This window comes from Aulostomus chinensis, chromosome 11 (genome assembly GCF_037954235.1).
Source record: "Aulostomus chinensis isolate RoL2024-O1b breed Wild chromosome 11, RoL_Achi_v1.0, whole genome shotgun sequence".
In the NCBI taxonomy this organism is placed as follows: Eukaryota; Metazoa; Chordata; class Actinopteri; order Syngnathiformes; family Aulostomidae; genus Aulostomus; species Aulostomus chinensis.
Window position 1 is genome coordinate 13,062,227 of NC_141330.1, and position 20,459 is coordinate 13,082,685.

Genomic DNA, 20,459 nt, shown 5'->3' on the forward strand with positions numbered 1-20,459 from the left:
GTGTCAAGACCTGGAGGATGTGGTGATACCTTTCATAGTTGTTTGTGATGGAAATGGCGATAGCGTGACCTTTTCTAAAACAAGAAGGGCTTTTTGTTTGTTTGTCTGCTGAAACTCCTGCAGAAAAATAACACGGGGGTCAAGCTGAGAGCTGCTGGTTTGTCCTGGTACCTCCTGTCACGGAAAACAAACCAAAAAAAAAAAAAGTTTAAAAAAACGATGTGTGAGCCAGTGACTGAATAAAGCAAGTTTTTGAGCCCAAGAAGAACTTTTTTCCAAGTGCTGTGTGAAGAAATTATGTTTGGGAAATGTCCACTGTGGCTCTGACGACATTAGAAAGAGGAAAAGTCAAGAGGAATAAGTGTGAGTAATAGCAAGATGGGCTCTACCAGAACTTCTCCTTATCAGTTAAAGGTGACTGGTAGTAGCAGTAATAACGATGGAGTTCATCTTCCTCCAGAGGCGACTGTTTCCTCTCAAAGCACTGTTTCCTTTTTTAATGCAGAAAAAGCTGCCTATATCAAATATGACTGAATTGGCACTGATTGTGAATTTCACCTCAGTTCAAATCAGCTACTGTACAATTACCAGATTATTTCAAGGCTGTGAAGTGTGTTTACATCTCCCATTAAGAGATGACAGTTACATTGAATTTAATGGGGAAGAACCTAATAACAAATTTGGCACGATGCAGCTATGATGATCCACATTGGACTCACACGGTAGTGGATGTCAGCAGCAGCAGCAGCAGCACAGCACCGTCTGGCTGGAGGAGGAACTGGGGACAGACTGGCGCAGACAGGAACACGCACTGGACATGCACTGACAAGAAATTTGCCAAGTATTGAAAGCAGGCATGAAAGGCTGACGGGATCGCACTGACAGCGTTGGGTAACTTTTTTAATCAAACACCTCGGCAACGGTCTATGAGGAGACCTGCTCAGATTCTCGGCACTGGCCGCACCACTAGCTAATTGTTAACCTAGCTAGCAGCTAGCAGTCTCGCGCGAGCCATGTTAGCTAATAAGTTTGCTAATGTAGGACGCGATGCGGCTGGTGCTTACCGTTACCACTGATATTTTATTTGGAAGGAATACGCATATTAAGCTTATCTGACATAACTGGGCTGTTCTCAAGATGTTGTCATGAAGAAAGATACACTTTCACACAACGTGGAAGCGCACGCTGGTAATTGCTAATATGTGAGCTTACTTAGCCCCTGGAATAGGATAGCAATTGTTTGAAATGAACGCCAATGAAGGCTTATCGTATGTACAGTTTTTAATGACACCCTGGTGTTGTGGGGTAGAGGTGAAATGGCCCTTTTCTGTCGCTAATTAGCGACCAGTGGCTAGCTGTTGCTTCAGCTAAATTAGCTTACATTGGGGATGGTCACACGTGCCCAATGCGCGTGTACTGCAAAATTTACCCAGCTCAGAATACAACGTGTTTTCTTTTGTAGAGGCTGATTTCAGAGTATTTACAGCTCACATGACCAAATACACCACATTTATGATGTCTTCTGCCACTACGGACAGTAGCGTTCACGTCCAGCTGGCCGCTCGTCATGTTGATGTGGAGGAACCTCAACAACTAGTTTGTGCTGGAGGTCCCGCTCGATAAGACTGCCTCTGAATTCATGAGCGTGTGAATCATCTGAAATGATATAATTGAGTAGTTCAGATAGACAGTTCTCTATGGTCTATGACCTTTCATACAAATTTGACATCTGGACTGTAAAGCCTTGTCTTTTCCCCTCTGCCACATAACTGTCAGATACATGCCCCCCCCCAAAAAATCAGGTTCTTAGATTTATTTTCAGGGGTAAACACAACCAGTATAATATATTTGAGTCAGATGAATTACCACTAACTGATTATGTCTTCACAGTTCATGCTGTGCCTGTCATTTTTGTCTCTTTTGATTGTCGTTGGTGTGAGTTCTAGTGTTTAGAAAATGTTCTCTATAATTTTGTATAACATACACATAGGTATTTCTCCATAATTGTGCTCTAGAATGTTTTAAAATACTTTTGAATGAACAGAAGAACTTTGGGCAGCGAGGGCCGTCCTGGGTCATAGTTGGTTCATATTTTTCTACGAGCTGCTTTCGTCAGCACCCAGGAAAGGTTTCAGTCTTATATGTGTTTAAATACCGGGAACTCTGTCACCCCATTACAATAGGAATGTGTTTTTTTTATCTCTACTCCAGGAGTTGCAGAGGAATGTAAAAAAAAAAAGAAAGAGAAAAAGTGGCTCCTTGTCCAAGTGCTGCATGGATGATTTGAATTCAGTGTAGGTGAGTTCTATTTAAGAATCCTTTTGGCTCTGACTTTTGTTGTTGTTGTTGACAGCATGTAGATGGATGTTAAAGTCACAAAAGGACCTGTTTATTCTTAAAAAGTCCATGCTAATATTTGTTCACCTATATAACTGAACTGCTTTTGCCCTACTCTGGAGAGTTTGTCGTCAGGGCTGTGTGTGTGCGTGTGTGCGTGTGTGTGCGTGTGTGTGTGTGTGTGTGTGTGTGTGTGGCTGGTACAACCTTTAGCCAGTCAAGACTCATCGTTAGTCATTCAATGGCTCTCTTTATCATCCCCTTCATTCAAGTGTTCTCCAGTTCCAACATGCACATAAAACACCCCAGACTAACAAATGTTGCCTTTTGTTTCTGTTATACTTCCAGTTGCACAGCAACACATGATAGTAAATAATTCAGCATTGATTCATTGTATGACTTAAGCGTGTTTCCCACCTTCTCCCCCCAGCCTTCCAGTTGCTCTGGTTTCTCTAGGTGGGCAGTTGGGTGGCTTTTTTAACGGTGTTTACAGGGTTTCACCATCCTTAACTGAAGAAAACAAATAACATGACTGTGGCGAATGCAAAGTCTGGCTCAGGTAAGCTGTCAGCTGTTCTACTGTTTCATTCCAACACGATAAGCATACAAAACAGAAAATTCTAAAATCTATGTTCATGCAGCAGCAACATCTCCCTAATGACTGCATTCCTTCTGTTGGCCACTTAAGTGTTTGAACAGTCTGGAAGAAACCAGTTCTTATTACTACAAAACTAAGTGATGTGGTGCATTTGTTTAAATTCTCTTCCTAAAAGTTAAAATGCATGATTGTTACAAATACTGTTGAAGATAGAGGAATATGACAATAAACGATTGATTTGACTTGCGATGTTGCCTGATCATTCAACCTACTAGGTGGACATGCAGGCTTTTCATGCAGTGGTTTCTGTCTGGGTTTGTTATTGTTTGCTCTCAGCCCCAGGCTACAAGGCAGATCTGTTAGCAGAACAATTTCTTTGTGACCCTGCGTGCTCGCTGCTGCTGCAAAGGAAATGAGGGGCAGTATTTGTGAATTGGTCCATTGATTGACTGCCCCACTTCTCCTTCTTGCCTTGTATGGGCCTACTGGCGCCACATTGTTTTGTTATCTGTTTTTATTGGTTAAGAATTGTATTTCCTTATACAACTAGGAGTGAACTTTGTTTGGTAGAGACATTTCTGCCTGTATTCTTAATCTGTGTTCGAGGAGAGCTGATCAGCCCAGGGCTTCATCTGTGTGTTTATTGTCCCTTTCAGCCATGCAGCAGGTACTGGACAACCTGAAAGACCTGCCGCCAGGCACAGGAGCCAAAGATATTGACCTCATCTTCCTCAGAGGGATCATGGAGAGCCCCATTGTCCGCTCCCTTGCCAAGGTAATTCCAACAGTCCATCCTTCACAAAAAAAGCCCACTTTCTTCCAACTAGCCTGTGTGTGAAGCCTATCGAGGGGCAGCGTCCCTCTACTTGTGTTTGTCTAAACCGTCGATAGCAGGTGGCTGAAAGAAAACAGTGGAAATTGCCGGTTTGCTTACAGGGTTACTTTAACCTTTTTTTTTTTTTTTTTTTTTAAACCTTCGCCCCATTGTAGATAAGCGTCTGGTGTTGAAAGATCACATATATAAGACAGAATATCATATTATAATAGGTCCCCTTGAAGTCCACCAGTCAGATCAAGGGGTTGAGATGTGTTTTGTGTGGGCCTGAGAGGAAAAACCAATGGGACATAAAAACAAAACAACAGGATTTTTGAACAAGGGATGTGCCCAGTGCTCCAGTATTCACATTACATGCTGATAATGCTCCCTTGACTCTGCTTGTCATCAGAGAGAAAAGGAGCATCAGATTGGCGCAAGAACTCGTTCTCTTCTCACAGCAAAACAATTAAAATCCTCATCATCCCCACATGTTGAAGATGATGCACAAGCAGAAAGAAAACATTGCTTAAAAGAGGCTGACAGCATGATGAGCAAAGTTCTTACATAACTATATTCCGGAAAAAAAAAATTCTCCAGTGCAGATTGAGGTCATCACGTTCAGCTACCACGTCTATTAATAGAACGACAAAAATCCTGCCACAAAGGCGAGCTCTTGTCCTCATTTTAAGAAAGCGCTGCTCGCCTTAGATGTTACATTCTGTCCCTGCTGGATGGTTTTAATGTTTCTTCGAAAACACAAACTCTTGCAAGTTGTTTTACCTCTTCACGTTGCACGCATGTTTAAAGACATCTTCAACACTTACTCTGTTTGACATGAAGTATTTGAGGGAAAATGTCCTCCTCTTTTTTTCCTCTCTGTGATAAAACTATGATTACAATGGGCCATTCACTCCCTCTAACAAGCATTTCACTGTTCTATACAGGGATGTGGCTTTGATAACGCACATACTTGTTATAATTGAATGCTCTTGCCAATATAAATGTGTGTGTGTTTGTTGGCTGTCATTGATCTATCAGCAATGGCTGAGGTTTGTCTGTTGATGCGACAGAAGGTGTAAAGTTGTTTGACTCGTTCAAATAGAAATGGCACTCATTCAAATGAAGTGTGATGAAGCTGAAAGGCATTAAACAGTTCTGTTGAATGTTTCAAATTGTGAAGATTTCAGTGTTTCGATGGCAAATAAGGGAATTACAAACAACAAAAGATAAAATACACACACCAGCCGTCGGTGTGTGCAATGCATATCAGCCTAGTTGTTAACTTGAACACCAGTATCGGCCCAGGATTTCACTATCGGTGCATTGCTGTAAAATGACGTGTATCTGTGGTAGAATGTTTCGATTATATCACCCACCCGCACCATCAGAGGTCCAGGCTGTATAACCATCCTACTAGTCTGCCCTTTGGAGTTGGCAGCATCAGTGATGGTCGCTCAAGTTCAACACAGTGCAGAGGAGAGTTTAATAGATTCATTTGCTGTCTGGCTGTAGTGGGCGGTTGGTAAATAGCTTGTTTTGTTCTCATGGGAAAATACTACGATGCACGGCATGATGAAACATGCTCAATATTCTGAGGGGAGAGTGTGTGTGGAACATACCAGTTTGTGTAAATTCTGCATGAACAGCCAAGAGTGTGTGTATGTGCACCTACTAAACATTGGATAGGCAAGTACATATGTGTAATATTGATAATAGATTTTAAGAATGTGCATGGGGTGCCCAAGGTAGGAGAAAGTCAAAGTATTTAGTTCGACTGTGCTTAAAAAAGTAATGTTTGTCATTAGGGCATTAGGATTAATCATCTCGCAGCAGCTGCCACCATGGAAGAAATATTTGTTCTGTATGTTTTTTTGTCGATTAAGAGAAAATTTGATGTTTTCACAAGGTATCTTTCATAGAATCATTTTGTCTTCGTGTGATTATTAGACACCGGATTATTGCAGTAGTTCATGAAACGTCTTGTTAGCCCAAGAAAGCCTGAGACATTTCACACAATCAACATATCTCATTATATCATAGCAGCACCCATAAACACACAGAATTTACATGACATAAACCCTTGCTATTCCCTGAATTCCACTTACTTGTTATGGGCGGGCAGGAAGTCTTGTTCTCTGTATTTTCACTGTAGTATATGTTTATGCAGTGAAACGTTTTAAGACTCCAAAACATAGGACAGCATTATGTATGACTATTGAAATTAACAAAATAGGGAATGCTAACACTTTTTTGCTTTGGTTAAATTGATCTGCCTCAAAATTGAATGTGTTTCTCCAAGTTTTGTGACAATCGGCGAGGTAGTAAATTATCTGATGTGATGTGATTGTTTTTGGTGTTCGCAGGCTCATGAGCGTCTTGAGGAAGTAAAATTACAAGCCGTACGAGACAACAATGTTCAGCTCATCACAGAAATCCTGGATTCCCTTGACAACCTGCCAGAGAAAAACGCTGCCACTGCCGAGCTCACCAAAATCCTCCAGGAGCCTCATTTTCAGGTAGTCCTAGCCTTTTCTCTCCTCTACTCTTGTGGTGTTCACTGGGTTTCATGAGCGAGTAGACTTGAAGAGCGAGCTTCCCTCCCTGTCAGGTTCGGATTATGACAGAGCTCTTTAAACAAACTATTGGCTGATTTCTGCTGAAATGCCATGCCCGTTAGGCACCTCACCCTCCTTATAGTCTCACAAGCTCTGGCAGGGGGGCGTGGGGGTGGGGTGTAATTCCTTTGGCCAATGGCAGCCTCAGTTATGTGGGTATAGTGAGAGGGTGAACACTCTGTCACCTACAGTTTCAGTAAATCTAAAGATTCGCTGATGCAGTTTGTAGTCTGACCAATGCGAACTCAGTGTCATGGCTGCTGGGGTAAGAAGACGTCTGATTTATCTTCTCTTGTTGTCTAGTTTGTCTTCGATCAATCTAGGGAGGCGCCGTCTTCTGAAGGTCCTTGTGAAAGGAATGCATAGTTATTGGTGTCTTAAATATACTTGTATTTCATGCTGTACAGTGCAAGGGTTTGTTTTTCCTGACGGTTACAGATTTTGAGTCTTTATTTGTGTTTGTATTAATCACTGTTCTCTTTATTCCTGCTACAGTCTTTGATAGAGGCTCATGACAAAGTGGCTGCCAAGTGCTATGAAATGCCTCACGCTGCCATGAACAGCAACGCTTTGTTGACGAGTTCTCTCATGCCTGCTGATGCCGTCAGGATGATCGGCATCCAGAAGAAGGCTGGGGAACCGCTGGTAAGTTCAGTCAGGTGTTTTTACCAGCCGCAGAGGCGTCGCTCCTTAAAGGCTGTGAGGTCTTTCCACACCCCTGTTTTGTTGTGTGAGCTGGATGGCCCACTTTTGTCGGAGATGATTTCCACGAAAGAGACCCTCTGTATGATTTATGAGGTGCAGATGTACAGAACTAAGTGCCTCGTACCGTCTTTCAGGGGGTGACGTTCCGCGTGGAGCGGGGCGAGCTGGTCATTGCGCGAATCCTGCACGACAGCTCCATTGACAGGCAAGGCATGCTGCACACAGGGGATATAATCCGTGAAGTGAATGGTCACGAGGTCGGTAGCAACCCCCATGAGCTCCAGGAGTTGTTGAAGGACTGTAGTGGAAGCATCACGCTCAAGGTTCTGCCCAGCTACAGAGAGACACCAGCACCTCCACAGGTGAGAACAAGACAGTGGCTTCTTAATAGAGGAGTGTCGCTTGTGAGGAAAATCTGCCTCACTGGACGATTCAGCTTTTCTCGTCTGAGTTCCCAAAAGGAGGACGTGAAGGGATGACGGTTGTGTATTGAGTGTTTGGAAGCAGCACTGTACCTGTAGCGGACTGGGTGAGCGTTGCTTGAACTGCATGATCTTAGAATGCCAGGCTTCTGAAAATTGAGCCCAGGGTGGCTCTATTAATAACACTCAACACACACGATCTGGAACACACACACACGTCTTATTCACTGGAGCACCCTGTCTCCATACTGTAAGAGGGACACATGACAGCTGACGCGGCAGTGCAATATGTAGGGTTATGTCAGACGCTGACCTTTGTGCTTTAGGAGGATTGGATGATCGAATTCTCCTTTTTGGTTTTCTGTGTGTGGATTTAACTCGGCTGAGGTGCTGAAACTTCACTAACTGTCATCGAGTTGTATTTAAGTGACATTTGACTAGTTTTTGTTTTCCGTGTGTCATTATGAAGAGATGTAGTAGAGGTCCTGTCTGCTGAAGCTGGTTCCCTGTGAGAAATGTGGAGGTGACAGCCATGAAAAACAGAACTGTTCACAACGCTTACGACCAAAGGTTCAATGAACATTTTTTAGTTCCGTAAGGAAATGGTTATTTTAGGTTATAGGTGTCTGTTACGTGTGCACAGAGGCGCACGCACGCATGTGCAGACACACAGCTGGCTTGTTAGCTGCCCCCTCCCTGAGAATGTGTACAAGCACTGCTCCAGTATTGACTACAAATGACAACAAAAAGCAGCAGCAAATATCTGTTCATTATACTTTTTATACATTTCCGCTCAGTGGGAGAGTGTCATATGTTTTTCTTCTACTTTTATGTATGAAAAAATTCAAATCAAAAAAGTGACCCAAAACCAAGCCAGCCGCAGGCTTGCCTGCACCCCCACTGTTGAAGCGTGTGTCAAAAATAAAAACTGACCGAAAAAAACTGTCTCTGAATCAAAAATGAGAGTAAAGGTAGAACTGTCAGATACAGGCAGCAGATAGTTTTTGAAGTTTTGAATTTGAGGTATTTTCCAGTGTGGTGGGGGTGGGGACACTGCACGTGCACTCATCCCAGTTATGTAACATTGTGAGCTGTCAGACACATTAAGAGTTGATAGATTTTCTCTCCTGCTGTCTTTGCTCTGAATAATTTAGCAGTCAGATGTCATGTTCACCTCTCTTAGGTTTATCTGAAGCCACACTTCAACTACGACCCATCCACAGACAACTTGATCCCCTGTAAGGAGGCAGGTCTGGCCTTCTCCAAGGGAGACATCCTTCATTTAGTGAACAAGGAGGACCCCAACTGGTGGCAAGTGAGCTGACACAATTTTCTCTGCTGCAGTCAAATGTGGTGCTGTTTTGACAAGAGCTGTTCAGCTGATTGAGTTCAAGGTGAAAATATTGACTTAAGTAATCCACTTGCAGGCACGTAAGGTTGTTGGTGGAGCCACTGGTCTGATCCCAAGTCAGTTCTTGGAGGAGAAGAGGAAAGCATTTGTAAGGAAAGACTGGGATGCATCTGGTAAAGGTCAGTGCTATTTATGTTCTCTTATTAAGTCCGCATGATAATCAGTTTTATAGCGCCACCTTGTGGAGGACTAACACTCTCTATATGACTCAGGAATGCTCTGTGGAAACCTCACTGCAAAGAAAAAAAAGAAAAAGATGATGTACCTCACTGCAAAGAATGCAGGTGTGTATAGATGTTAGGAAAGTGTTGATTCATGACATCGTGATACTCATCCAGCGTGTGAATCACCTCGAAAACAGAATTCGACCGCTACGAGCTGCAGATCTATGAGGAGGTAGCCAAGATGCCGCCGTTTCAGAGGAAAACTCTCGTTCTGATTGGAGCGCAGGGCGTTGGGAGGCGAAGTCTGAAGAACAGACTCATCGTCATGAATCCTCTGCGATATGGAACCACTGTACCCTGTGAGTGTTCATGATAGACGGCTGAGGAGATCCGTGTTTGAACTGGAAGGTCACCTTTAACAACCTCTTTCCTCCAGTCACGTCACGCAGCCCCAGAGAAGAGGAAAGAGACGGCCAGAACTACTGTTTTGTGACACGGACGCAGATGGAGAAGGACATCAAGGAGAGCCGCTACCTGGAGCACGGCGAGTATGACGGCAACCTTTACGGCACCAAGATCGACTCCATCCACGAGGTGGTGGACGCAGGCCGCACGTGCATCCTAGACGTCAACCCTCAGGTTGCTTTAAGGCAAACTCTCCAAGTCTCAAAGAGTTTTTGAGAGCCTTTGGTGATGTTTGACGATGTTTGATGTGTGTTTTCTGGCCAGGCTCTGAAAGTGTTGAAGACTGCTGAGTTCATGCCATTTGTGGTGTTTATTGCTGCTCCTGAGCTGGACACGTTAAGAGCGATGCACAAAGCTGTAGTAGATGCTGGGCTCACGACCAAACTCCTCACCGTAAGTTCAGTGAGAAGTCAAGGTTTTTATGAATGCAGGTTCCCTCCTGAAGTCCATCTGAAACGTCTCTCTCTCTGACAGGAGAATGATCTGAAGAAGACTGTGGACGAGAGCGCCAGGATCCGTCGAGCGTACAGCCATTACTTTGACCTGACCATTGTCAACAATAATCTGGACAAGGCCTTTGACACGCTGCAGGAGGCCGTCGAGCGGTTGTTCATTGAGCCACAGTGGGTCCCGGTCAGCTGGGTCTACTGAGACTCCGCCCCCTTCAACTGGACAGACGGGGCTGTCCGAGCTGCTAGGACTGGGATGAAAGGGGACACCTGAAGGGACAGAGGATTCAACACTGCACTGCACACACAGACAAAGTGTTGGACATCTGCTCGGTGGGAACTTTGGTTTTGCACAAAGCTGCAAGAACTGAATTGTCAGATGCCCTTTAGCGCACTATGCAACACACAGGAAGTGTACTTATTTATTGGCAAACTTTTTAAAAATAATGATTTCCAGTCAAATAGATTGGAAGTGTTAACTGGCATTCGTGTCAGGAGGTTTTAGCTAAAGCGAGACCGATTTTGCCATGTCCCATCATTGTAATATTACATCAGTATGTAAGTTAGGTATTTATTCTGCAAAGGTATTGAGGGCTTGCTCATTGATAAGGATGATACCTCAGTGTTTCGGTTTACAGTGTATTTGCCTCAAGTCCATCATCTCGTGTTCTAACTACAAACGAGTTCATTCTCCTACGGTGTCACGTTCGGTCCTCACAGCTGCATTTCTGTCCCGCGAGTCTCAACCTCAAACCTGGAACCACGGATGAGTTTGATGTTGTACAGGAAGTAATACTGTAGTTTTAACCCATTATTTTCTGACACTAAAGCACAAGAGACATTACTCTTAACTACGTTGTCATTTGGATCATGTGTCCGACTGTTAGACCAGTTACTATGGTGCTGTGCTCGGAAGACAGAAAAACTTTCCACAGGACTCTTGAACGGGAGTGCTGCATCTCACTGAACCATCCCTCTTGATGTGATATTACTTAAGACTTAACTGTTTTAAATAAAGTTCATATTTACTTATAAGAAAAAGTATATTTTGCAGTATTTCAGAAAAGATGTATTTTCAGATGTCAAATAAATAACATGTTTTTTTAATTAACTAGTTTGGTTTTGTGGTGGTGTTTTTTTTTCTCTCTCTCTCTCTCTTTCGACAATTATTTGGTGAGCTTGGGGCCATTGACAAAAATAATCCAACATTTTTGCAGCCGTGACAGAAGTGGTTTCCAGTGCATGAACCTCCCCCCACCCCCGGAGACTCTTGCATGCATCTGTCCGTGCTGGCCCAGTAACTCCCGACAGGAATTCATCAATGTGTCATCATTGCAGCTGCATAACGATTTATTCTCTGTGGCAGCGACGGGGCTCTGTACGAGAGGATGCCTCACCAACTGGAGAGACAAAAGACAAGAACCGCTTATATCTGTGGAGAGTTTTATTTTCCAAAAAGACCGAGGGTAAAAAGTAGCAGAACTCTTTTGTCATTAGGGTCCTGCCTGACAAGCAAATGTATGAAACACTTGATAAATACAACCTGAGACATTTCAGAAAACAATTTTCTCAACTGCCTCACCGTGAGGAGGAGCATAAAAAGTGAAAAGAGAAATATTTTGGATGATAGTGCAACAGTTTCACGGTTCACTCAAGATTTTCCAGATTCATTGTGGCGAGGCGGTGAGCTGAAGGGCGACTGTAAAAGCACTTTGACTGCTGATGGTGAGTGATAGTGAGCTCCGTATAATAAGATGTGAGCTTATTTCAGAAGTATTGGGTAGCGACTGGATGGCTATACAACATCCATCAGCAGATAAACAGCTTAGAACGCTGGCTTATGGTTCTTCTTAGGGGGGTTTGTCCATGAGCCCACTTCATTCCTTTTGGTTTTTAGACTAACAGGAAAATGGAGTATGTATATTAATACGGGAGGCAGCAGGCTACAGGGTTGCAATAAACCATTAACATGAAATCGTTTCAAGTTCAATTAGTTCATTGTTTATAACCCTAAAGTGACATTAAAATGCTTTTTTTTGTCAAACCACCCAATCGATTTGACAAACCCTAAACACACACGTTGACACTATAACTCAACATCAAAATGCAAAGAGTGTTTTAAAGGTCAGCACAAGAAATAGAGTAAAAAGTCATTCAAGTATCTGGTGATATAAAGGCGTCTTCAGTTCAGACTCATTGGGCCAGTGAGGCAAGGCCAGTGACAGCGATGCACGTGATGAGAGGAAGGTTCCCCGGCTGGCGGTTGATTTCGGTCCTCACTGTGTCTCCGTCTCTCTTCAGGGACACATTAGAGGACGCAAACAGATGTTCAGCCTTTACATACACATCATCTGTAAAGGCCTGCAGGTTGCACGCGGGCAGCTCCCTGCTACCTGAGACACACTGTACCTGGGAGGGAGAGAGAGAGGGAGAGAGAGAGCACAGCACTGTAACACATCATGACCTGTTATGTTGTTAGGGTTAAAAAAGAAGAAGAAAAAAAAGGGGGGAGAGATATTTGGCTAACCAGTAGCAGCAGGATGTCTAACTCAGCAGGGCTGCAGCACATTCTGAACGCAGCCAGACAATCGCTGGGCATTTCTGAAAGTGAAGCAGAAGGATGGAGGTTAAGAATATTCAGCAAACAAGGTTCTACTGCCCTTATAATGCATCAACGTCTCTACAGACTTGAAATGAAGAGAAGTGATGATTGTAATGACAAATGCTTTCTGGGTGATAATGAATCACGAGGACCAAAATGATTGGAATTGTTCAACTTGAAGCTGACAACTATGAAACAGCAGGACCAAGCATACGGGGCAACTCTCTGTCTTACTTAAGAAACCCTTGACATTCATCATTTATCACGAGATCCAGCCTGAACGAATCATTCTGTCATTTTGGTGGGGAAGTAACCGATTCTGCCTCACCATCCAAGGCACTGGTAATAAGGTGAAGGGAGCGGAGGACTGAGGTGGACTGCTCTGTCTGAGCCGACCCCCGTTCACCAGACTCCTCCAAGAGATCCAGGATGGTCTGGATGTTTTCTTTTTGGGCGTCTGCCATGGTGACGTCCCCCAGGGCAGGACTGTTACCCAGGCACATCTGGTCCAGCTGAGACAGAGGAAGAGGCTCAGACTTTTTAAGCTTATCTAATAATGCTAACAGAGCGCCGATGTCTGCTCTCACTCACCACATTCTGAAGTGCACTCAGCGCCGTTTGGTCCTCCATAACTTTAGTGACTGGCTGCAGCAGAGAGGACTTTGTGGAAGCAGGAAGTGATGAAAGCAGCTGGAAATGAGCTTTGAGTTGGTCCAGTTCTACAGATGTAGAGAGAAAAAGACGCATCATCACTCAGCCTCAGAGACAAAAATATGCCAACAGTAGGTTTAAAATTATAGCTGTTATTAGACATCATATATCCTCACTGCCAGGAATAATTACATAACAGGATTAAAATCCAATAAATAAAGAAACCCAAAAGATAGTAGGTGGATGTCATCGCGGGTAAAGACAAATATGGAGGCACATGAAAGTGCGGCTTCCCACTTCTCGTTGTTGTTTCTATTTTTCCTGATTAAAGCAAATATGGACAAGGGTTGAGATGTTGATGGAACTTAATGGATTGGAACTGAATTATTACAGGCCAAGCTTACAAAAGGAAATGGAGCACATCATGACATTTTCTTTTTTGGTCTTTCCCACTTCAGGGAACAAAACCGAGAGAAATGTTGAAAGAAAAGACAAATATCCGTTGAGTACACTGAGATCTTTGGTTGCTGTACTCCAAACAGGATACAACAAAAGAACGAAAAACAATGGAGTAAAAAGAAAGCTCATGTCAACTGTCGTTAGATGAGTAGAATTTGTACACAGTCGCCAAACTGCAGCTGAATAATGTGAAGGGACTGCAGTGATTTTTGGGTAGCGAGACCTTTCAATTCAGGTCAAAGGGCATGTTTACAAACGGTTATCAGACTATTCTGATAAGATGTCATCTCCAATCTCCAGCGGCCTTTAATGACTTGGACACGTTTTCTGCAGATGTCATCGGCTGTAAAGACAGCAGTGCAGTTACATGTTTTACAACTGCAGAAACAATAATTTACCTTTTGTCAGGCAGCTGTTTTCAGAAGCATGCGCTGGACCTCCAGAGACACCGAACAGTCTTTTCTCAGCAGGTCCGTCAACTTCAAACCCCCCGGTGGTGTCTGACATCAGGCACAGGTCTGGGGAGAAAAACAAGTTCGGACACCCAGGAAGAGTTTCTCCTGTTAATCTTAAGAATGATTCTCACTGTAGTGTCCATCATGCTTGACCTCCAGCTCGATGAGGGCGTAGGCAAGGGTGGTGTGAGTGGGAATCTCCATGGTAACATTACTGTCTTTGCTCAGGCTCCCGTTCTCTTTCAGCGAAATCTGAAGACAGAGGGACAGCACTGCGCATGTGACCGTTGTTAAATTTCTCTTCTTATAAGAGCAAGAGAGGAAGTGAATCTATTTGTGGGAAAAGAAGGGTACCACAAACTGACTTAGAAATAGCAAACATAAATTACATCATTTTATATTTAAAATATTCTGAGAATGCAGTTCTTTCACTTCAATTAAAAAAATGGTGGTACCTTTGGGTTCTTGGGCCCACACATACTCAAGACTCCCTCCCACTGTCCACCCTGCTGCACCTCCTCGATGACGGAGCACGGCTGACTCGTCACGATACGCTCCTTCACGATCCCAAACACCTTCCTGTTCTTCTCCTTGGTCTGCTGGATCAGAGAGTGCGACATGTCCAGGACCCTGGAACATTTCAATTTTAAACAACAAACATGTAAACTTGATTCCAGTCAGTCAGATGAAGATTCTGCAAAGTACACGACAGGTGTTTAATAGACGTTCCTGTGACTCATGATCTCTACCGGGGACGTCCCATTTATATTGCAATTAGTAAATTCATCAGCAAAATTAAACCAAAACTACCAGGATTATTTTTGTGAATCTTAGTGGAGGTGGAAGCAAAGGAGAACCTGCTGAGTTTGGGATCTACTCCGTTATTCCTTATGGATAAATTCTACTTAGATTCCTTTCATTCTCAACTTCTTGCTTAATATTTAATTGTTAAATATATCTAAGTGAATTAATTAACCCTCAAACGTTGTATTTTAATCAGGTGATCTGCCTACCGTCCCTGACCTCCGCCCCCGTCCGGCATAAGTGATATAAGTGCAAGGATTATTATTACTACGTGTTTTGTTGTCATAATTTTAAAGCGTGTTGTAATTGAGCTTAGAAAAGTGCTGCATAAATCAAATGCATTAAACAATGAATCCTAATCAAGTCTGTTAACGAACAGGATGGTTTCGATTGGGTCCTGATTAAAGTCTAGTTGCTGTATAAATGTGCTATACTTCCACACATGCCTGGTGCTGGCGGGGGCAGGTTTGCACTTAGCGAAGGGTGGAGGCCTGAGGGTCTCTGGTAAACTTTTAAATTAACATGCAAACATCCCAAAACTTTCTTGTGAATGTTTATATTCAACTGAGTGTTATGATTTGTATTCACATTTATGGCTGGACAAAGAACACCTCTGTGGATTGATAACCTTTAACAGACTGAAAATGAAATAAGAATGACGTTTATGTTTTAAAAATGATTATGGACACTATTAGTATTCTCTCTGAGACAGGACCGCTGGAGAACTGACCTGTTTTTGGACTCCTGCAGCAGCTTCTTCACATCCACCTCCTGTTTCCTCAGACTACCGAAGGACGACTGGAGCTTGGAGGAGTCTTTACCCTCCACGTTCAGATTGGAATGGATCAAGCTTGCCTCCATGGAGCCTTGAATGTTGTCACCGTATATGCCATTGTATTTGATGAAGTCTGTCTCTACAGAAACTGTGGATACAGAATTAAGTCTAAGTTGCAACACTGTAGTTATTTTAAAACCCAATAATCAGCGTACATGTGTATCCAGGTCGACGTGACGTGACCTGGTGTTATGGGTGGGTCTCCTGTCAGGAGGTCGTTCAGAGTGAAATCAGTGGGCAGATGTTTGGGCTTCTGCCAGAACCACTGAGGTCTTCGTTTCACCACCACTGACAGGAGAGCGATGGTGTCGTTGAGGCTGGACACTGGGACCAACGACCCTCCGCGATCCACCTCCTCCACGAAGTTCCTGGTAGCCGTGGCGAACATCTCTGCAGGATCGAACCCATGTCAAGTCAAAGATCGCGCTCCTCTGGCTCGACTCCAGACAACTTAGCTCTAAAGCTCATCTCATATATTCTTTAACTCTTGCTGCACTTGTGTAGCAGTTTCAAGAACTGATTTATCGTCAAGATCTACATGCTAACAGAGTAGCTGCATGCTAGTAGCATCTATCTAAAATTAACTTCTTGTCACACGGTTATAGCGATGAATGCTGATTAAATGCTGAGGATGCATTACGTTACCGGTTCTTGAAGTTGTAGTTTCAGTAAAGAAGCAGCTCGGTAACTTTCTTTGGCGGTCGCTCTTCAAAACACACCGGAGCGACCCCTCCTCGACTGACGAAATCAACAATAGACAGAGGCCCCGCCCAGATCCAGCTGTGGGCGTGTCCATGTCCCCAGCGCAGTTGAATCCTCCAGCTGTTACAGACACTTCCCCTGTGTTTTACAGTGACATGTTGCCAGTTTTTGTATTGCTGTAATATTGACCTGACGCATGCCTTCATTTAAAACTGAATTACGTGAAAAGACCAGTAAACTCGTCATATTGATGATTCTCTCCCATACACACCTTCTTTGATTAGAAGTTTGTTATCTTGGATCAATGCAGGTCCAAATAGTAAAACAAAATGAATGTATGTTTACACTCCATGCAATAGACCAAACAAACCGCTGGTATATGTTGAGAGTAAAAGGGGAAGCCCCCCCTGCCCCTCCTAAAAATGTTTAAATTAAAATAATTTATCCAAGAAAACATGAAATTTTCTTCTACTCAGTGTTTCCATCCATCCATTTTCTCCCCTTTTGATGTCTTTGGACTGTGGGAGGAAGCTGGAGTACCAGAGAGAACCCACGCAGGCACGGGGAGAACATGGAGACTCACACAGAAAGATCCTGTACCTGAGCCGGGGCTCGAACCCAGAACGTTCTTGCTGTGAGGTGACAGTGCTGACCACTGCACCACCCTGCTGCCTACTAAATTTTTCTTCTTAACGATTCTAAGAAATGTTTAATCTCTGATAACTTGGGTGGTTGAAAGTTACAAGAGGCTCACAGTAGATGTCAGGAGTGTGTGGGGGGGGGGGGGGTACAATGGCCATCAGGCTTTGCTTCCCGTCTGTAAGACTAAACTGAAGGTTTAAGTCATGTGGTGAATGGAAGAACAAATTTGTGCATCAGAACATTTCATGAATGAGCCCAGTGATGGTAGAGCCACACGGGTGAAGGCCAAGGAGGACTGACAACAGCCCCAATCTTTCTGGTTTAAAGTTCTATGACCTGACGAAACAAAGTAGAAAACTTCATGAACTACCTCCACTATTGATGTTTTGCTGCTTCTCGTTGGTGTTATTCACAGGGTTATAAAGGAAGATGTGTTACATGGCATGAGAATCGTAGGAGTGAGGATCTGGGGTGTCACAGAGCAGCACCCAGTACTACATGGGAAAGGCTGCAAAGAAAAGATGGCCTGTTTTGATTGGCCGGCAAATAGTCCTGGGCGCCGCAGCGCGCATGACAGCGAAAGCCTTTGGAGAGAGCTGACATCTGATGAGTCCCTGCGATGAGCCTCAGCACAGAAATGGAACCACCAGTGGGCGTTGGTTCGGAACGTAAAAGTTTGACTACATGTTAGGTTTGTGTGAATGTTACAGCGCATTTCCCCCATTGATTGGTAGTGAGAATCCTTTAATTCAAATTTGGTTCATTTCTCTGTGGATATGCTGAATGAACTTGACATTCAGAGTCACCAATATTAGCCTGCCATCATTGCACTCCTTATATATTAGCTCCATTATCTTTGGACTTTGGGTAAATTACCAGGCAGTTCACTAAAACATACAGTTCTACTGATAAGAAGTCAGCAAAACTACAAGAATAAAACTATCCATTCTGTGTGTGTCTCCATTTATGACACAAGACAGTAAAATATACTCATGCGTGACACAGCTGGAATAAATTTTGTACATGTGAGCCGGACAGCGACAGATTTATGGTGTGGCTTTGCTGCTGTCAGTCTGTCAGCAGGATTATGCAAACATGAGCCCCAGTGGCACGGTGAAGAATGGGACAAGGATTATTGTTAGAATCTTCTTTATCATTGTGACACAAGGCGTGTTTTGACATTTTCATCAATTTTTCAAGAAAAATATTTCAAGACATGTAATGCCATTAACTCACTAACAGATTTGCATGTGACAGAATCACTCACCACACTACTGCTACTACTAATAGTGCTCTCTGAGAAATTAATCTTTAAATGTGACGGCTTTCCAGCAGATTGTTTACTTTTGGCAGAGTCTGTTATCAGAGTTATGGAGAGATGCCACCGCCTACTATGTTAGAATATTACAATATGAGAATTCGGATAATGATAGCGTAAAGACTATTCAACATTCTGTATTTGTGGTTTTCAAAACCATCCGAGTCCCACATCTTGAAACGCCTCCACAGTTACAGGAGCAAAACATCACTTAGATTTTACCAGATGCTCCAAAAAACAATTCTTTTCTTTTTCTTTTGGATTGACATGAGCTACGGTACTTCTGATGGCACGGAGCAACCACCACCGCTGACATGTAAAATCTGAAACTGATCATTTTGTTCTCTCTCGCTGTCACACACACGCGCGCACACACACGCGCGCGCACACACACACACCCACACACACACACAAACAAAAACACACTGATAAGTCAGCATCTAGGATGAAAATGACAGAATATTTCGTGTTTAGACCATATGGTGAGAAATAACCGCACAAGCAGGAAGCCTCAGAGTTTTTATTTCAGCTCACGGAGCGTTTCAACTCTACACTCCCACGATCCAGGTAGACAAAGGTGCATCAGACAGAGTGAAAAAATGATCTGAATTGAAGAGTTGCTACTGCTGCTCATACTGTAGTTGCACAATCATTCCCACGGTCATAGCAAAAAAGCAGTGTTGGACAAAAATCATGTTCAGTGAGGATCATTTTAAAAAAATAAAACATACCTTTTTTAAAACATCGAAATGCAACAAAAATAAAATCAATACTATGAGTAGAACCAATGATAAGGCATCAGGCATGTGCAGAATAAATATAGGATGTGTACTCGTGATCACTGGCATCTGAAGGCTAGTTCATCTCAGAGGTAGAGACTGTCCATGATAAGACAACTGCTGAAGTGACCAGTTAGTCAATACTAGTAAAACCAGTATACACCAGTTATCCTTTCTCAGTAGAGCAGAAGAGGTGAAACGATGGGTCAAAACATTCATGATATTCTTGCATAAACATGTCTACACAACTTAGATAAGCACTTACGATTAAGGCAACAACTTTGATGAAGTACAATGAAGAAGAGCAGCCGTGAATGTGAACGTTGAGACGGGAATACAGGCATCAGCAGGTCACAGTAGAGGGAGAGCAGCCGTCTAAGCTGCACCTCAGGTCACCACAGCATCGGGAAATCTATGGCGGCAAAGCCAGGCTCCTTCCTCAACTCCCAGTATGTGTTGTTGCTCGCCCAGTTGTCATCCTTCGACTTCCTGCCGAGGCAGCGGAAACATAAGACAGTCAAGCTGCGTGTAGCGACATACTTAACTCCCAAAAAAATGATTTATATAAAACTACCTGAAAAATTTAGGTTGATGTGTCATGCCGTTCTCCTGGAGGATTCGTCGTCTCTCTCGCTGCAGCTCTTCTATCCTCTGTTTCTGCTCCTCGGCAGCCTCCAAGTTCCCTTCCTCCAGCAGCCTGCCAGAGAAGCCCCGACGTATTCATTATGCAAACACAGAAATGTCTACATTCAATCTTCACTTTGTGGATTTTAACTGTTATCTAAGTGATATTACCTCATCTCATTACTCATCTAGCTCCCTGAAGTTCTGTTGTGTTTTCCCTCTGCTTCTTGTCTACTTCATTTTGAAAATACTGACCTCTGTTCTTTAAGGTCTCTCCCTCTTCTTTTTCTTATTTGTTGACACACCTTGTTTGCATATTCTTATTACGAAACATGAAATGTTGCTTGTTTTTTGTTTAAAATGTTTTATTTTTCATTGTAATTGGTTCAAAATGGTGCTGGACCCAAATTGTTTGATACTGATGTTATTTTATGATGTGATTGAGGCCAACTGGTTGATTAACAGTGATGTCATTGACCTTTTATCTGTATATGACCCCTCCTATCTGTTACACCTGCTTAGTCACGTGAAGAAGACCACATGTAGGTTGAATTGCAAATAAAGTATTAGGTATTAGCATTACTGGTATGACTTCTTTCTGTCTT

The 20,459-nt window shown here is 43.3% G+C and overlaps 3 protein-coding genes across 7 annotated transcripts in view; 1 reads left to right on the forward strand and 2 right to left on the reverse strand.

Moving 5' to 3' along the window:
- The first annotated feature begins 734 nt into the window (after positions 1-734).
- On the forward strand, positions 735-11,082 carry pals2a (protein associated with LIN7 2, MAGUK p55 family member a). 4 transcript variants are annotated; one of them, XM_086218632.1, is made up of 14 exons: positions 735-891; positions 2,212-2,298; positions 2,768-2,896; positions 3,592-3,710; positions 6,116-6,268; positions 6,863-7,012; positions 7,207-7,434; positions 8,678-8,809; positions 8,922-9,024; positions 9,118-9,189; positions 9,267-9,428; positions 9,506-9,708; positions 9,799-9,927; positions 10,009-11,082. In XM_086218632.1, the coding sequence occupies exons 3-14, from the start codon at positions 2,866-2,868 to the stop codon at positions 10,183-10,185; spliced, it is 1,659 nt and encodes a 552-aa protein (XP_086074758.1). In that variant the 5' UTR covers positions 735-891; positions 2,212-2,298; positions 2,768-2,865; the 3' UTR covers positions 10,186-11,082. The 4 variants fall into 4 exon arrangements, with proteins under 4 accessions (XP_086074758.1, XP_086074760.1, XP_086074759.1 ...); XM_086218634.1 differs by having other exon boundaries at positions 2,212-2,294; XM_086218633.1 differs by lacking the exon at positions 735-891 and adding an exon at positions 947-1,188.
- Positions 11,083-11,417: 335 nt separating this feature from the next.
- gsdmeb (gasdermin Eb) lies at positions 11,418-16,555 on the reverse strand. The gene is made up of 10 exons (XM_086217249.1): positions 16,435-16,555; positions 15,973-16,179; positions 15,685-15,877; positions 14,606-14,780; positions 14,282-14,402; positions 14,094-14,213; positions 13,177-13,304; positions 12,914-13,097; positions 12,511-12,584; positions 11,418-12,392 (listed from the first exon to the last, which is right to left on the reverse strand). Exons 2-10 carry the CDS (start codon positions 16,175-16,177, stop codon positions 12,177-12,179), a joined length of 1,416 nt encoding a protein of 471 aa, XP_086073375.1. The 5' UTR covers positions 16,178-16,179; positions 16,435-16,555; the 3' UTR covers positions 11,418-12,176.
- A 2,402-nt stretch (positions 16,556-18,957) lies between these two features.
- osbpl3b (oxysterol binding protein-like 3b) overlaps positions 18,958-20,459 on the reverse strand; it is a 28,729-nt gene continuing 27,227 nt past the window's right edge. For both annotated transcript variants that reach the window (XM_086218637.1, XM_086218636.1), the window contains 2 exons: positions 19,805-19,927; positions 18,958-19,719 (listed from right to left, as the gene is read on the reverse strand). In XM_086218637.1, the coding sequence (XP_086074763.1) occupies positions 19,623-19,719; positions 19,805-19,927 (220 nt within the window). In that variant the 3' untranslated portion in view covers positions 18,958-19,622. The remainder of the gene's footprint in view (positions 19,720-19,804; positions 19,928-20,459) is intronic.

Coding starts and splice junctions, on each gene's coding strand:
- gsdmeb (XM_086217249.1), bottom strand. CDS start 16,177: ATGTTCGCCACGGCTACCAGGAACTTCGTGGAGGAGGTGGATCGCGGA. Junction 15,878..15,972: donor AGACCCACCCATAACACCAG/GTCACGTCACGT, acceptor CTGTATCCACAG/TTTCTGTAGAGACAGACTTC. Junction 14,403..14,605: donor GTGGGCCCAAGAACCCAAAG/GTACCACCATTT, acceptor CTCTGTCTTCAG/ATTTCGCTGAAAGAGAACGG.
- pals2a (XM_086218632.1), top strand. CDS start 2,866: ATGACTGTGGCGAATGCAAAGTCTGGCTCAG. Junction 9,429..9,505: donor ATATGGAACCACTGTACCCT/GTGAGTGTTCAT, acceptor TCTTTCCTCCAG/TCACGTCACGCAGCCCCAGA. Junction 9,709..9,798: donor TCCTAGACGTCAACCCTCAG/GTTGCTTTAAGG, acceptor TTTTCTGGCCAG/GCTCTGAAAGTGTTGAAGAC.